General features: G+C 37.8%; 1 protein-coding gene across 1 annotated transcript in view; it reads right to left on the reverse strand.

The window, feature by feature from the left end:
• PCDH15 (protocadherin related 15) overlaps positions 1 to 18,651 on the reverse strand; it is an 876,905-nt gene that overhangs the window by 489,320 nt on the left and 368,934 nt on the right. The window contains exons 4-5 of the mRNA XM_072803740.1: positions 16,371 to 16,531; positions 3,215 to 3,370 (exon numbers count right to left, since the gene is read on the reverse strand). Coding sequence (XP_072659841.1) covers positions 3,215 to 3,370; positions 16,371 to 16,531 — 317 coding nt within the window. The remainder of the gene's footprint in view (positions 1 to 3,214; positions 3,371 to 16,370; positions 16,532 to 18,651) is intronic.

An 18,651-nucleotide genomic window follows, 5' to 3' on the forward strand; every position in this document is an offset into this window, starting at 1 on the left:
TCCAGGTCTCCGTTATCTCCTGGTGAATAAAGACAGTGAGTCATCAGAACTTTAATTTTGGAAACCTCTTTCATAAATCTGTGGTAATGACTTTATACCTGTCTTTTGGATTTTAATGAGGTGTAAAATATTTTGACATCAACAATCTATTAAACTGTGAACTATTTTTAAAAATGTCTGAGAAGCTTTTAGATCCTTCTAGTCTTAACTGCGTTAACTGTATGTCTTGTACCGAAAGGAGAAACCTCATGAAAACTATCTCACAATCTTGCATGGAGTAAAATCTATTTAATGTAATTTAACTTAATTTTACAGAGAGCCAGGCAGCATTGTAGTCACAGGAGACAGAGATCCATATATATTTATATATTTTATATATGAAAGACTTATATGCTATATATATATATATGAGTGAATATATACACACATTTAAACACATATGTACACATATATGTACACATCATTGCCATGCACATGTGTATATATAATATATATTATATATAAGCCATATATTATATATATATTCATATATTATATATATATGCTTAGTTACACTAAGAGTTATCGAAGATCTACTCAAATAAATGAAGGATAAGAAAAATAGCTACATTTCATTTTTTTCTTGTGATTATATTTTTTGGTTTAAAGAAACTTCAACTCCTTCCAAGAAAATAAATATAAAGGAGTTTGAGCAAAATCAAATGGGAGGGTGGGATACGACGACCATGGGTTAGACATGTTCTCAGAATCAAGCCACAGAAGGTACCGCCATAGTGTCCTAGTGGTAGGACTACCTCAGTTGACTCTAGGGACATGTATGAGAGAGAAGCGAACATGGATGGCTTTGCAAAGAGACCTGGGCTTCTCCAAATAACGTGTAAGAGAAGAGGTTCAACTCTTCTATGAATTTGTGTCACTCTCACTGCTGCTTATCCAGATGTTGTAGACGTGTAGAGTCTGGATGGACCGACGTCAGTGAATGTGAGCAGTCATGGGTGACTATGGAAATAGGTCTTTTGTTCAACTTTAACAGATGAATAAAAATTGGAGCCTTGCAAGGTCCAGAGGACCCAGTTAGACGTACAATGCATGGTGTGAGCAAAGCCCTAGAAATGGAAATGTTTCCGAGACGTGCAGAAATTAACCTGGATAGTGATGCATGAAGAGAGAGGACCTCCATGCCAAGAACACTGAGGAAAGGTCAGATTATGGAAGGCCTTGAAAGTCAGCCAGTGGAGACAAGATGACCTTTTTCCAGAAAATAATGAGAAATTTTACACAATTTCTGAATAGGGGAATGATAAGTTTAAAATAGTACTTGAAAAGGTTATTTTTCAGCAAGGTGCCAAAGGGGGGGGGGGGCAGGCGCCAAAGTAGTCAGATCACACAGAGCACTCTGAAATCCAAACCGAACATTGTAAATTAATTCACAAAAAATGAATTAAAGGTGTGGCTCCAGGAATTGTTACATGTGGTGCAAGAGTGGGCTATCGGGGATCTGATATCAGCTTATTCACAGAGGAGGTTAGCACTCAGACCAACGAAGCAAAATCTCACTCAAAGAGTACACTTGAGATGCGAAAATAATTAATCATGTGACATGGTTAATTACATTAAGTAGCATCTGTCTGTTTTAGCAGGAACCTGTTAAATAAAAGCAGCTCAGAAGAATTAACACTGATGGGTAAACCTGTCCCAATAACCTTAACAGAAGAGTTCATGGCTTTTTTCTTTCTTTTTTTTTTTTTTTTTTGTAATTCAATCTACAAAGGCTCATGTTATAAGAAACATCATTTATTTTTTACTAATAGAATATTGAGATGAATAAGATACTTTTTTAAAGAAGAAGATACATTTTAAATAATATGAAAAAAGCTAGTGTGTAGAGGTTAAAGGCTCCATGCTGTTTCTTTTTTTTTTTTTTTAATTTTTATTTATTTATGATAGTTACAGAGAGAAAGAGAGGCAGAGACACAGGCAGAGGGAGAAGCAGGCTCCATGCACCGGGAGCCCGATGTGGGATTCGATCCTGGGTCTCCAGGATCGCGCCCTGGGCCAAAGGCAGGCGCCAAACCGCTGCGCCACCCAGGGATCCCGTCCATGCTGTTTCTAATGCCCCAAGTACACATTTCCTCCTATAAAACAAGTACATCCTTTTTCAGGTTAAAACAACGTCTTGGGGGTGTGTGTGTGTGTTAAAAATAACCTGTGAATATATATGGACTATTAAAAACTTGGTTCATTTGTCATGTGTCTAAAGCATGTATAATAGGTGATACCAGAGATACATTGGAAATATTTTCTTAGTGGAATAACAAAAAATTAGCTGAGTAGCTTTTTTTTTTTTTATTAATAACATAAACAGGGTTTTCTGGCCCATGGATTTTTGTCTCAAAGGAAAAATAAAAGAAAGCAAAACAACAAAAAAACACGTTCTAATGAATCTGTGATACTTGCATTTAAAAAAAATTAATCAGTATAAGAATTGAGTTGTGATTTTTATTTAAATATTTGCATTTGCTAGAACTTGTTTTTAAAATCAAGGAAATAACTTGGGGCTCCTGGGTGGCTCAGCTGGCAAAGCATCAGCCTTCAGCTCAGGTCATGCTCTCAGGGTCCTGGGATCCAGTCCCTCTCCATGGGGAGCCTGCTTCTCCCTCTCCCTCTGCCACCCCCCACCACTTGTGCTCTCTCTCTTACTCTCAAATACATAAATAAAATGTTCAAAAAAATAAATAAAAATAAAATTAAGGAAATCTTTTAAACTGAAAGAATATCAAATAGATTCTCCCTTCTGGTATTTCACTGCTGCCACCCCCTCAGAGATATGGGAAACAATCAGCAAGTTACAATGCAAATAAATAGCTCCTGTTGAACCTCAGTAAGCATATGTATGGATTCGAGCATGAAATTATCCGAGATGATGGAAAATACCACTATGTTGGTCATTTAATAATTATTTATAATTTATAATTAAGCAAAGCAGATGTTGCCAATAGCAAAATAAATTCTTGAAATCTTACCAGAAGTAACCAAAATCCTATTTCTCCTAAAGCATCATGTCTTAACATGATTTTTGTGTGTGTGTGCGTGTGTGATATTTTTCAATAGCCAAGCCAATTATTGTGGAGCATCACCTGAAAGCGTGTGTAGCAGGCAGGGAGTCAGATACATCAATAAAGAGGGTAGAAGGCAAGAGGCGCTGGAAACTGACCTCGTTCACGGTGGCGTAGTAACTGTCGTGTTTGAACGTGGGCGAGTTGTCATTCCTGTCCCTCACCACAATTCGAACTTCATGGTAGATCACAGTGCCCACCTTCTTGTTGATGCACTGGACTTGCACCACGATGGAGTGTATGTTCATCGGGGGCTGCAGAACAGAAGCACATCTTTTTTTTTAAGAAAAGCATTGAAATGGAAGCTTCTCAATTACAGTCACAGCACAATTGTTTCATAAAATATTATTTTAAAGTAAGAATAATCTGGATCTGGGTGGCCCCGTGGGTGAGCATCTGCCTTGGGCTCAGGTCATGACCCTGGGATCCTGGGATCGAGTCCCACATGGGGCCCCCCACAGGGAACCCACTTCTTCTCCCTCTGTCTGTGTCTCTGCCTCTCCCTCTCTGTGTCTCTCATGAATAAATAAATAAAATCTTTTAAAATTTTTAAAAATACTTAAAAATAGAACAAGAATAATCTGTAAAGATTGATACCTTTTCCCTATTTTAAAAACAAGAGAAGGCAATTGTGATTATTTTACTGTTCAGTTCTGTGTCTCAAAATATAGATGTCTGGAGTATGTCCACCATCAGAGGGCAGCTGATGAGAATAATCACAAAACCAGTGCAGAGATCTAAGGATTGAACAAATTCTGTCCCTCCAAAAGTTAAAAAAGCAATGATATGAACTTGCATTCTGTAAAAACAATGTATTAATGATAAAATCCTTGGGGATGAGGTGTTGCATCACATTTGTGCTCATTTACACTTTTGTTAAAATAGATGTTTATATCGGATACAAATTAAAATACAATCCAAAAATAAAATAAAATAATAGAATAAAATAAAATAAAATAAAATAAAAAATAAATAAAATAAAATAAAATAAAATAAAATAAAATCCAAAGGAGAGAATCCATTCACAATCCAAACAACCTTATTCATTTTATACATGTAAATGCTGATTTTGCTAATCTTTTTCTCTCCAAATATACAACTATTACACACACACACACACACACACACACAGTGAATCATCCCATATTTGTAAATACAGAGTTATGACAGCTTTTTGGTGTATACTATGATGCTCTATTATGTGATTTAACAGACTCCGTTATGAGTCTATGGCATAATTCGTTTTAGTAGAAACTTATGGTGAAATGTTGTATGCTGTCCACTTTTGTCACTAGAAACCATATTTCAATAAATATTCTGCACATAAATTTGTGCCCGCTGGCCCCCTTTTCAATGACAAATTCTTGAAAGCAAAGGGTGTCATCCAAAGGGCACTTATTAACTCAGGTTGCATGGCCAAGAGCTTTCAGAACTGGGATGCAAACTTACATCTCTTTGACCTTTGAGTCAAAGTGTTTAACACTATAAAGTACTCCTTTGTAATTTTAAAGTCTTTTTCGACCTTACACAATTTTCCCTCTAAATACATCATTTTATCAGAACGACCGTGTTCTGACCACCCATCTGAAGGACGAGGCCTCCAGTCTGCTCTCTCCTTCCAACTTCTCCCCTCACTGTTTATTTTTCTTTATTATATTTCTCACCTGCCCCTTTGCATTTTACACAGTTGACAGATTTATTTCAGTCTGCATCCCTTCCCTGGGCTGGAAGGTCCAGGAGGCCTGGCGTGTTGTTTGGTCATGACCAAAGCTCTCTGCCCAGTAACTATATGGTGCCTGGAGTACATCTATGCACCCCCCATGTCTCACACTATGTGTCTTCCGGCCCATTACAGTGACCTGCTAACCATCTACTTTGTGCACAATCTTTCAATGCACAGTTGGCTCCTCTCTAAAAACTGGGAGAAGAAAAAACACCGATTTGATCACTGTAAGCATCACACGAGGTTGCCCTGTGCCAGGCACATCTAGCAGATGTGACTTTTTTTTTATTTAAAAAAAGTTAAATTCCCAAGAAAGCAAATTACATGGAGTTTTTAAAATACAAACTGACACTTTGGGATTATGAAATAATTATTAGATATTTTATTGAAACCGGTTTAAAGATATAGCAGTGATCCCTGGAAGCTAGGATGAGATCATTAAAATGTCACATGACACATCTCTAAATGAGGAGAATGCTACAGAGACCGTATCTACACTGAAAGAAATTTGTTTAATCTCAAGATATTTTTTTTTACAGCCAGTAAAGGAAAAGGCATTTTAATTTACTTCTACCTGACTGAATAAATGTACCTAGAGAGAATAAATTTAAGAATCATTAACATCCAGGAAGGTACCTGGTTAGGGCCGTATAGCTCTGTGTTCTAATATATACCCCATTTCTTTTTTAATTATTGACATAAATGAAGGCATTAAAGTCCTGTGTATAAAATCTGTGGAGTCACAATGCTCAGAACAATATGTCATATATTTAATGACAAAAGGCAACATTCAAAATCATTTTAATAAGTCAGGCAAACAGCTTATACAATGATACGATTTTACAATGACAAATTTAGATCACCTTATTGGCAGCAGGCAAAAAAAAAAAAAATAATTGCCCAAGTATAATCTATGGCTATAAACATTAATGTGAAAATATAATTGTGAAATTTTGATAAACGAAAGGGGTCTACACTCCCATATAAATGTAAGTGGAGCGCCAGAGCAGTAATACAAACTTCATATTCATTAATTGTATCAGATGCTATAGTCAGCACCATTTTATGGGTAGATAGGATGTGAAGTCTGAACATCTCGAGGATGTGTGATAGAAATTGAGGATATTTAAGCTAAAAAATGCAGGATGACATCTTGCTCCAGACATCTGAATGGTTGTTTTGAAAAGATCTATTAGCTTATTCACTACAATCTCAGAGAACAGAATAACAACAATGAATGAAAAATATCACAAAGCATTTTTTTCTTCAATATAAGTAGAGGCCTTTGTATTAATCCAGAGCAGCACAGATAAAATGAACCATCATATAAAACAAGCCCATCACCAAAAACCTACAACCCTGAGGCAAGGAGATCAGTTAAAAAGATTGGGTCTCTCCATTTTTACTATCAGTCTTAAGGTGTTTTCTTAAATAGGTTTTTAAGGAAAGTCTTACATATTTCAATTTTAAAGTAAAAAATAAATAAATAAATAAATAAATAAATAAATAAATAAATAAATAAATAAAAAATCCACAAAACAAAAACATACCACGAAGTCAAAAAACAAAACAGAAATGCTTGTACTGTTAGCCCTTGGCACCCCTTAGAAGACAGGTGAATTGAGTTCTTCTAAAGCTATCTATCTTCTAAATATTACAAGAGACCTATAAAACCATTTCTTCTCAACTTTTAATGCTATCTTGAGTGGTTGTGCGGTCGCACTGGGACGGAGAGGTCACAATCTTTGTAAGTAGGGAATCAAATGCTCTGTGCACTGAGCCTCTGCTTAGTCCTGTGACATGCCCATAAATTAGAAATAACCAGGTCACTGGGAACTCTTGCCACTCTCAACTTCACCTCCCCATGCAACTGTGAGTAGCATGGATAGGCCTTAGCTTGCAATAAATTCAAACTGTAATGGATTGGGTTGAAGTCCAGAATTCCCTGTGGCTCATATATAACACACGTTGTAATCTCGGCTTGGAATAGATTCTATTCTGCTGTATAAGAAGGTCATAAATATATCAAGTGGAGTTCTACAAGTCAGTAAGAATTTAGGGACTACAAAATGCTTAGGAATCTGTTAGGGAAATTTGGGGTTATCTTTCATAATTGGTGGCAAAAATAAGGCCTGCCAATTTTATTTTCCCTAATCCTCTTAAATTGATTCATACATAAAGAAGAAGAAAAAAAAAAAAACCTAAACAAAACTGTGTGTAAATTATTTTGGGCTAATTACTTAAAACAACTACCATTCATATATATCTAGACATGCCAACTATTCTCCCAATTCGAAAATGAATGTGTAACATAATATGTGAATGCATATTTGTATGTTAGTGTTATGCATATCAAGGTTGCGGGAATGATACATACCAACAGTTGATGGAGGTTATCTCTGAATATCTGAGAGTATGAATATCTGAGACTAGAAAGTTAAGGAAAGAAAGATTTCCAACAAATATGTATGAATTTCATAATTTGAATGAAGACAAAAATTAAAAATTTTATTATGAGGCTTTTCAGATAATCACTTAGGATTTAACATGCAACATAAAGTTTTTATAAGAAATTTACTGATGTGAGGAGGGTTAGCAGAGTTGATGATGACATTCATCCTCAATCCCAGCAGAAGTGAGTTTTCTCTAGATACCATGTTATCTGGATGGCTTACTGACTTAAAGAGAAAACAAACTTTTAGCAAACCTGTATAAGTCTTGATTTTATCTTTCCTAAGGCAAAGGCCAACTTTATTCAATCCTCACAGGACTGAAAGGATTTTGTCATGATTTCTCTTCCTGTGTACTTACTAACTTTACAAAATCAAAAATCTTCATGATTTCACAGATCAACTGGGAGACTGGGAAGGAAGTAAGGCACAGCATGCTGTAGAAATTAGTTCTAAATAATGAAATAAACCTAAAGGACATGGCTGGCCAGAGTTAGAAGTGTCTCTCACAAATTAAAGTTTTATAATAAGTGGTATATTGATATAAGTTGCCTAAAGAGGAAAGTACCTACTTGAAAATCTAATTAGGATAATGTAATATTTAGATAAATTTTCATAATCAACTATTAAGGATATTCAGTTTATTTCATTGCATTCTAAGTTCAAAATTCACTGTGGTTTGGGATTAATATGGTGCAGTCCTAGTGCAGTAACCAAATCCTATAAAACTGATATGACATGAACATAAGTAACTATAAAGCAAGTCAAAGAGTTTTGAAGGCTTAAGAGTTAAGAGCAAGGAGTTACATACCAGTGTCACATTAAGAAATATTTTACGTAGACAGTGGCATTTAAGGCAGGTCTTGGTAGTAGGTGACATTCAATTGATGGTAGAGGATAAAGCCAGTTTCTTTATTTTTTTAAGACTTTATTTATTTGAGAGAGAGAGAGAGAGAGCATAAGCAGGGGGAGTGATAGACTTCCTACTGAGCAGGGAGCCAATGAGGGGCTCAACTCCAGGACCCTGGTATCATGACCTGAGCCAAAGGCAGATACCTCACAGACTGAGCCACCCAGGTGCCCTGGATAAAGGTGGTTTCTAAGCATAGACTTAAAAGAGCACCAAGGAGGGGCTCCTGGCTGGTGCAGATGGTTAAGCCTCCACTTTTGATTTCAGCTCAGGTCTGATCTCAGGGTCCTGGGATCGAGCCCCACATCAGGCTCTGCTCTCAGCAGCAAGTCAGCTTGAGTTTCTCTCCCTCTGTTCCTCTTCTCTATCTCAAATAAGTCAATCTTAAAAAATAAATAAATAAAAGAGAATAATTAAAAAGAAAAATAAAAGAGTACCAGGCAAGGTCTGAGCACAATGAAGATGTGTCTACTGACCAAGGTTGGAATTGTGTTTCAGACACTGAATGTAAAACGGGTTAAAACATGACATGTGGTGAGAGGGCTATTAGGAGATTGTCTCAAAGTCCAAGCAAGGACCAAGAGGCTCATAGTCCATGTATGCTATTGGCCACAGAGATAAAAGCAGGCAGCCCTGGGGGGTCATAGACACTGGCCCAGGTGGGAGTCAATGCTCTCTGTGCAGCTGCCAAATTAGTCTGAAAGATGGGAAGGTAGGATGTTTGGGATTTCCATGCACATGATTATTCTCTGTTCAAAGCTTTTAAAATGTTGCCCAGAGTTTTGAGGTAAACATAATAGGACTGTGATGGAATCACATTTCTCTTTCTATTATTGTCTTAATTATCAATGTCATTATGACCATTACTATTTCATGCCCAAAAGTGACGAGGGAATATCGGCCATGTGAAACATACATTTGGATGTCAAACATCTTATGTGATGTTGCTTCATTACTGAAACTTACTTTTTCATGCCGGAACATATTTTGATAGTTTTCTCACTCATGACTCTTCATTTTACACCTTCACATTGTCTCTCTGCCTCTCTCTTTTTCTTTTTTTTTTTTTTATTTTTTTTTTAATTTTTATTTATTTATGATAGTCACAGAGAGAGAGAGAGAGGCAGAGACACAGGCAGAGGGAGAAGCAGGCTCCATGCACCGGGAGCCTGACGTGGGATTCGATCCCGGGTCTCCAGGATCGCGCCCTGGGCCAAAGGCAGGCGCTAAACCACTGCGCCACCCAGGGATCCCTCTCTCTCTTTTTCATGAAAGAAATGTATAGAAGTTCAGTAAACAGAAATAAAAATAAGGAATAAAAAATAATGACCATCAAGGCAAGACTTACCTTGAACCTTGAAAATTGTCAAAAGGTCCTATGTCTACAATGTCATACAGAAGTTTTCTAATTGAATGCAATCATGGGAGGGTTGAGAAATTTTACATTTTATTTTTATCTTCAGAAATTTTCATAAAGATCATTTTTTTATTTCCTCATTTTTAAACAATTTAATCTTAAAAATATGTATTCATTGATATTAAGTTTTCTTTTAGTTCTGTGTGGCCGTAATTGTTCAAATGTTTCCTTTAAGATTTAGTTTATGGCCTCCATGAACAAAGTACAGAAAACATGATTTAGAATTCCTTCTCTGGAAAACACACTTCCCCAACCACTGCAGAAAGAACAGGTGGACCTGAACAGGGATCTACTGAGTGGACATGCCCCTCTTTCCTGTCTCTAACTGAGCTAAGCCAGTGAGTAATTTAGGAGCTCTCTCTCGTTAATGAGACAAGGCACAGTGACTGTGATCAGCCTGCATTGAAAGCTTACAGGGAACTAGTGCAATGGGTTGGACATCAATGTGACCAAAGCCACGTAAAACCAAAGTAAGGGGACAAAATTAGAAGTACACAGAGGAATCTGATCTGCAGGAAGAATAAAACACAACATATACAGAAAGAAATGTACAGCTTAGAGATCATGTGGTCTAAGAACAAGTAGTTTCTTCTGTCCCTGATAAACTTATGATTTTGCTAGAATCAAATTATTTTTCATTTCTGTGATGTTGATATGCTTAATATTCTTCACCCATTGACTCAAGCTTATTTGATGGCATTTTTGTGCCTTTCCTTATAAGCCAAAGAACTTTGATAAAATCAGAATATTCCTATGCAATGGTCTGATTGCTTTGTCCCTCCAAAACTCACACGTGGAAATCCAATAAGATGGTACTAGAAGATAGGGCCTCCGGCTGACTGGCCAATATGTTTCAATGCAGAAAATATTCAACTTTAAGCATGATTTGAAAATGTACTGCTTCAAAAGGGCAAACATACCTTTATTATGCTGTGTATAAAATATTTTTTTGGAAGAAGAAGGTAAGAGGAAGAAATTCTAACACCCGTTGAGTTTCATCAACCACTTTCTTATTTTCCCTTAGCAACATGAATCAAGTGATTAGGTGATGAAATTAATACCCTTAAAAAGAGGCCTCAGAGGGCATCCTTGTCCTTTTCTACCATGTGAGAATATAAGAAGTCTGCAACCTGGAGAGGACCTTCCCCTGACCTTGCTGGCATCCTGGTTTCATCCATTCAGCCTCTGGAACTACAAGAAATAAATTCCTGTTGTTTCTAAGCCATCCAGTCCCTGGTATTTTATTATAGCAGCCCAAATGGTCTAAGACATGTCAAAAAGCATCATTGTATTTGAAAAGCTCAGTGGAAAAAATTCCACTAACAAAAAATTTCCAGAGCAATTTTCACCTAAGAAGTACTAAAATAAATTCTACCCTGGTGAACGTAATATGGAGTTTTGGCAGTTGTTCATAGGGTCAAAACCCTGACTGTTGGCCCTCTTTTGCTATTCAGAGAATCCACATTTTTTGTTATGATTCATTATGCTCATAAAATGACCAACTCAAAGAATGTTGGCATCCACCTAGAGAACTGCCTGTCAAGAAACTAATAGAATGCAAAGGTAGGTATAGTTATATTAGAAAAAAAAGAAAAGACTTCAAAACACAGACTGTAATAAGAGACAAGGGACATTACATAATGATAATGAGGTCATCCAACAAGAGGATGTAACATCTGTACACATTTATGCACACAGCAAAGGAGCCACTAAATATATAAAGTAAATATTAACAGACCTAAGGGGAGAAATAGACAGCAATGCAATAATAGTGGGGAACTTTAATGCCCCACCTACATCAATGCATAGATCATTCGGACAGAAAATCTATAAGGAAGCATCGCCTTGAACAACACATTAGACCAGATGGACTTAGACACATACAGAGCATTCTATCCAAAAGCAGGAGGACATACTTCTCAAGTGTGCGTGGAGAATTCTCCATGACAGATCAGAAGCTAGGCCACAAAACTTGTCTTCATAAATAAGAATTTTGAAATCCTATCAAGTGCCTTTCCCAACCACAATGGTATGACACCAGAAACCAAATATAAGAAGAAAACCAGAAAATTCACAAACACATGGAGATTACGCTACATGTTGCTGAACAACCAATGGGCCAAAGAAAAACTAAAAAAAAGAAATAAAAAGAAATACCTTGACACAACTGAAAATTGACACACAGTGTACCCAAACTTACAAGATGCAGGAAAAGCAATTCTCAAAAGGAAGATCAGAGGGGTAAATGTCTACATCAAGAGACCAGAAAAAAATATCAAATAGTCTAACTTTACACTCAAGGAACTAGAAAAAGAAGAACACATAAGACCCAAAGTGAGTACAAGAGAGAAAATAACAAAGATTGGATCTGAAGTAAATGAAATAGATACTAAAAGAGACAACAAAAAAGGTCAATAAAACTAAAAGCTTTCTTTAAAACTTTATTTATTTATATTTATTTATTTATTTATTTATTTATTTATTTATTTATTTATTATTTATTTATCACAGAGAAAGAGAGCACAAGCACAAGCAGGGGCAAAGGGAGAGGCAGAAGCAGAAGCAGAAGCAGACTCCTCACTGAGCAGGGAGCCTGACACGGGGCTCGATCCCAGGACCCTGAGATCACGACCTGAGCCGAAGGCACACGCTTCACTGACTGAGCCATCCAGGAGCCCAAACTGAAAGCTTTCTTTGAAAAGATTAAGAAAATGGACCAATCTTTAGCTGGACTCACCAAGAACAGCAACAAAAAAGAGGACTCCGATAAATACAATTAGAAACATGGAGGGGACGTCACACCTGATACCTCAGAAATACAGAGGATCATAAGAGACTACTATGAATAATTATATGTCAACAAATTGTACAGTCTGGAAGAAATGGACAAACTCCTAGAGACACAAGCAAGACTAAATCTTGAAGAAACAGGAAATCTGAATAGATCAGTTACTAGTAAGGAGGGAGAAACAGTCATCAGAAGCCTCCTAACAAAGAAAAGCCCAGAACCAGGTGGCTCCACTGGTCCATCCCACCAAATATTCAAAGTCGAATGAATACCAACCCTTCTCAAACTCTTCCAAACACAGAAGAGGGAACTCTTCTAAACCCACTGTATGTGGCCAGCATTACCCTGAGAGCAAAACGAGCCAAAGGCACCACAAGAAAAAAAGCCACCAAGAGTTGTAAGCAGACCTGACATCCAAAATAGGAGATTGTTTTGAAAAATAATCCTGGGCAGCCCGGGGGGCCAAGCGGTTTAGCGCTGCCTTCGGCCTAGGGTGTGACCTTGGAGACCCGGGATCGAGTCCCACATCGGGCTCCCTGCATGGAGCCTGCTTCTCCCTCTGCCTGTGTCTCTGCCCCCCCCCATCTCTCATGAATAAATAAGTAAAACATTTTTTTTTAAAGAAAAATAATCCTGATTTATTCATCCAGCAAAACACTACACAGCCATTAAAAAGGATGATGTGTACGTTCATTCACATGGAAGGATGTATATGACAAATTACAAAGCAGCCTGAAAAGAGGTGTCTGGGTGGTTTAGCCTGTTCAACAACCAACTCTTGGTTTCAGCTCAGGTTGTGATTTCAGAGTCCTGAGATGGAGCCCCGTGTGGAGGTCTGCCCTCAGCAGGGAGCCTGCTTGAGATTCTCTCCCTCTCCCTCTCCCCCTCCCCTGCACATGCTTGCTCTCTCAAATAAATAGGTAAATCTTTAAAAAAAAACTTTTTAAACAGTATGATATAAAGACACATGCTAACACATATATGTGCTTAAAAAATATACAGCAGGATAAATATTAAATCTAGATAAAGAAATTCTAAGTCTAAATTTGTTCCTTAGAGGGAAAAACCATATATATACATATGCTTTTTCTTTTCTTTTTTTTAAAGATTTTATTTATTTATTCATGAGAGACACACGGAGAGAAGCAGAGACACAGACAGAGGGAAAAGCAGTCTCCCTGAAAGGAGCCCGATGTGGGACTCAATCCTAGGACCCCAGGATCACCAACTGAGCTGAAGGCAGATGCTCAACCACTGAGCCACCCAGGTGTCCCTGCTTTTTCTTTTTTCTTTTTTTTTTTTTTCTGATATGTCTACCATAAGCATATATTATTTTACAATTAAATAAAATTAAAATTTCCAATTGTGATTAGATTCGGACTAAAAGCACTGATTTGCCATGCTCCTTTCCTAGTAGCAATAGTCTATGCTTCACACACAACAGAAGGGTGGTGGGTTAAGAATTTTCAGAATAAAAGCCTTTAGACTTTGATGAATAAAGCTCTAAGAGCATTGCGGCATCAGAGACAGCAATTCACAGGAATTTAAAAAATTCAAAGGTTAATGTAGGACATGGTAAACTGCACCAAAGTAAGAGGTTATATTGAGATTTATTTTTTTCCCAGGCACAAGGAGATCACTTTCTATTAAGGGAAATATGGCCGGCATCTAATCGCTAGGGAAAACATTAAGACTACAGCAAGTTACTCCAGTAGGACGGGATAGAAAAGTACATATGAGGTAAATTATCATTTCTTCCCTTGGTTCTATTTACAATGACTGATTTTTGAGATGCAAGATTCTCTAACAATCTGAGAGTAAAAAAGGTAGGAAGATACTTTACCCAAGGCAAGATTGGTAACCTGGGGCCTGTATAAGCTTCGTAGCTAGTGAAACTCTTGAATCTGATGGCGTGTAATTTATTTATGTGCAAATAAACTTTTTCTTGAGAAGTAAGTTCATATATTTGATCAGAATCCTGACTAAGGGCTCCCCTTCCCCAAAATGAAGACTTACCAATAAACCCATCAAGCAAAGAGCGAATTTCAGCCTAGTGTCATTATTTCCTTGACTCCTGGAAATTTACTACTGGTAAAAGGCAATAGGGTGAGCCTCTGAGGAAGTATTTCTCAAGGGTGCAATTCATTCCTGGTATGTTATAAAGATTTGACAGTTTCTTTACATCAAATTGTTTCTTCCCCGGGATCCCTGGGTGGCGCAGCGGTTTAGCGCCTGCCTTTGGCCCAGGGCGCGATCCTGGAGACCCGGGATCGAATCCCACGTCGGGCTCCCGGTGCATGTAGCCTGCTTCTTCCTCTGCCTATGTCTCTGCCTCTCTCTCTTTCTCTCTGTGACTATCAAATAAATAAATAAATAAATAAATAAATAAATAAATAAATAAAATTAAAAAAAAATTTGTTTCTTCCCCTTTTACTGTTACACTCTCACTCAATGGCCCCTTCACCAGCTAGCAAGTCCACACCACACACTGTGTGTGGTGTTACTCATATTCATCCTTTGCTTCCTACTTCTTCTATGCTACTCCTTTTACTATGCTGATAGCTAGCTTCTAACTCTTTGCTTAAATCCAGCTCACACATTTATCCAAGAAGAGTTCCCTGACACCAAAACCCAACTAATCGGCACCATGGCTTCCTAGTTAACTAGCTGAGTGGACTTAGACTTTCTTCACCTAAACAGAGTACCCTAGAGCAGCAGGCTAGTAAAATATACCACCACCACCACCACCACCACCACCACCACCACCACCACCACATACAACAATAAAAAAAACCAAGCAAACAAAAACCATGGAAGGCTAACATAAGATAGACAACCTTTTGTTTGCTTCATATTTATAGATTTTCCTCTTCAATATTCACTTCACAACTAATAGTCTTTAGATGTCCTCATCCACAGCATCTTTAGCTGATTCAGGTGGGTGTCTGCTGAAAACACTAATTTACAAAGTATCTTGCCAAGTTTAATGTGAACATAGCATTGTTAATCCAAAAGAACGTTTTGAGTAGAAGAAAATTAGTTTTGATTGTTGTGTTAAACACACTCACACACACACAAAACAGCTCAGATGATTCTTTAAATGATACTTGTGTACATTTTTGCAATTATTACTTTTAAGTCAAACCATGTTAAGGGTATTCCCATGGCACTGTTTCAATTTAGCTAATGTCCAATGAATGCTGCCCTTATCAGAAATTAAATAATAATGATAATAATAATAATAATACCAAAGAAGTAGATATTTATCTTTAAAAGACAATTTTTTGTAAGAAATTAAAATAATATTTTAGTTTGAGACACAGAACACAGTATATTTATACTAAAGGATGTCCTTCAGAATAGAGTTGCATTGGAAAACCACTGAAATCAACTCAAGTCTTTCAGAAGTGAGACATCCAACAGCTTTGGTAATTTGGCTGTCCTTCATGATAGGATACCTAGGTTAGACCACTTTAATTAAGACTTAGGTCACGTGCCACCGCTGGGCTTGCACGTTGCCGAGAAACTCATGTTCACCTTCTTTTAATGTCTTTATAGGTCTACCAGCACCCACCACAAACTCATCCATCAGCCAAGAGTAGCTCCTCTACTCTTCCCATCAAACTCGAAGAGACACCGAGCTGCATTTCCAGACGCTGCCATGGACCTCACCAAGCTTCTCTTACTCTTCCCACTTCACCACCCCCCTTATTGGGGGGCACTCTACCCTCAACGTGTTCCTGGATGTTGGAGGGATATACCATGGCTCTCTCAGACTCAGATGGTCCCTTCCCTCCTTATTCTTCCTTCAAGGAGTTAAAAAAAAATTTTGTGGATAAGCACAGAAAATGTCAAATTATATAAAGAAAAGTTGGGAGATCATATCAACACATGCGTGCATTATTAAACCCATAATAAGGTTGTGATGTGGGGACAAAGGGAAAAAAAAAAAAAAAAGTCACTAACGTCTCTATCCAGAACTCGGCCCGTGCTGTTCAGGAAAAGCATTTGTTTGACAGGGTCCAGCAACACCCAGTAATCCACGTTGTCCTTTAAGGAAAGTTCGATGGTGGGATCTGGTCCTCCCGCAGTCCCTTTGATGAGCATGTTATCCACCAGAATCGTACCTGCAGGCCAAAGACAGTCATTTGAACACATATGCCACTCGTAGGGATTCTTTAATAAGATCACAGGCTTAAACCCCAGCCGACTGGCAAATCTGTTTTCCAGCAAATACACCCAACGTTCTATCTGGCATTGATAAAGAAAATGCCCTGTCTCTGCAAGGCGAAAATAACCTTTATTCCACTATTTATAAATGATGAGCTTGGGAGAGGAAGGTGGCAGGAGGACATTCAACCACTTGGTGAGTTTCATCATCTATTGCCTCTTCCCCTTTTGACAACTCCAATCTGTTCCCCTCCCCGACCATCACTCCTCACAGGGGTTATCACTGGGTTTCACCCCGAACAAAAGGAAATGCCTGAGACACAGAGACCGATACTTTGGTTCACTCAGTAAGACTTCTGATATGAAAAGAGATACCCTGGAAATAAGAGAAAGGAAGAAACGGAAGACATAAAGAAGTAGCGAGGTCTCCCATGGTGAGAACTGCTTCTTTCTCCTTTTATCTTAGAGCAAATCCATAAAACATAAATCTTAATGTGAAAGACAAGCCAGTGTGCAGACCCACGGCACACTTCACTCTTCTTGCAGGCACGTCCAGGCCACTTGACCAGAACAACACACTATTCCAGTGTTAACAACTTGGTGCTTGCTCACGTACTGTCTTCTCAGCAGGCTGAATTGGGGCTGTCCGTTTGAATGAGTTGAAAAGACAGCACATCTCTAATCTTTCCTATTTTGTTAAAGATTCCATGCATTTTGCAAGTTGGATGCAAACAGCACTGATGCAATTCAAGTCTCATCCCCCCCCCCCCCCCTTACAGCAACAATCCTTCTGCCAAACAATAATGCACTATAGCTTAGGGCAATCATTCTCAGCCGATCCATTTTATTAAAATTATGGCATCCAGAAGAGATGTGGCTATGCAAATAAAAATGTACCCTCCTAAAGACATTAGAATAAATGGCATATATCTACAGAACTCATTGCCTTAGGATAGCATACAAGAATATATAGATAATCCATAAATATAAATCTAGCTTGAATAATAATTTAGAATGTATCTGCCGCGTTTTCTTAAGGCATGGTTTGGCCTAAATGTTATATCATTGCATAGTTACAAAAAAAGGGGGGGTCTCTTTGGAAGATTTTTCTCAGTAAATGAGTAGTAATTAATAATATTAAAAGCTATACTATTTTTCCTTATAATATTATTATCAATGAGCTTCATCTGCTTAGGGAATATTGAAAGGAACCATCCTTCTTTTGTAACAATAAATCTGAATAAGGTTTAAACACACACTCTCACACACACATTTCTAAATGGCAGATTATTTCCTTCTACTTTTTTTTCACATACTAGTACACATCCATGTAAATATGGAGTGAAACGGATCCTTCTATTTTTAAATGAAATGACAAATAGATTCCCTACAGATAATACATCCAAAAGCACAGTCAGAAAACACTGGCTTTTTCTGACCTAGGAATATGTTCAAGGCCTGAGTCGTTTACAAATGCTTCACACAATTAACCTTCGAAATATTATTTAGCAAGTAATTCAACATGTAATTCAGAAATTGAATGGGATTCTATTTCCTGAAGTAGAAAAAAAAATACAGACATGTACAGTAGTAGGTCGGCTAACATAGGGTTTATGCCTCGACTCAGCCGTGCATCACAGCAGGAGCAGCAGGCTTCCCATGACACACGGACACACCACACATGCGGACACATGGACATACCGTGTAGATACACGGCGGGAGGGGCAGTGAGCTCCCCTCTATGGTCCAAATGGATTTGAACCAGAGGAAGTCACAGTCATTATCTTAACGACAATTAAAGTGGTGAAACTGAAACCATGTATCTGGACTTCTACTTTGTTGGATGATTTTTAATTTTCATGGAGAAGATCTAACTGCGTTTTCCTGCTCCCTCCTCAGCTCTGTGTTTTTCCATGACTGGGATTCAGCAATAACCATTTCCAGGGTAATGTGCTGAAAAAGGAAGAGCTTCCCTTTTCTTTCGCCAGAGTACACCCTCACATTGCTAAAATCTCTCTGAACTTTCAGAAGCCATGTTACCTCAGGCCTAAAGTTTGGAGATGAGAGACAATAGAGT

This window comes from Canis lupus, chromosome 27 (assembly GCF_048164855.1).
Source record: "Canis lupus baileyi chromosome 27, mCanLup2.hap1, whole genome shotgun sequence".
Lineage (NCBI taxonomy): Eukaryota > Metazoa > Chordata > Mammalia > Carnivora > Canidae > Canis > Canis lupus.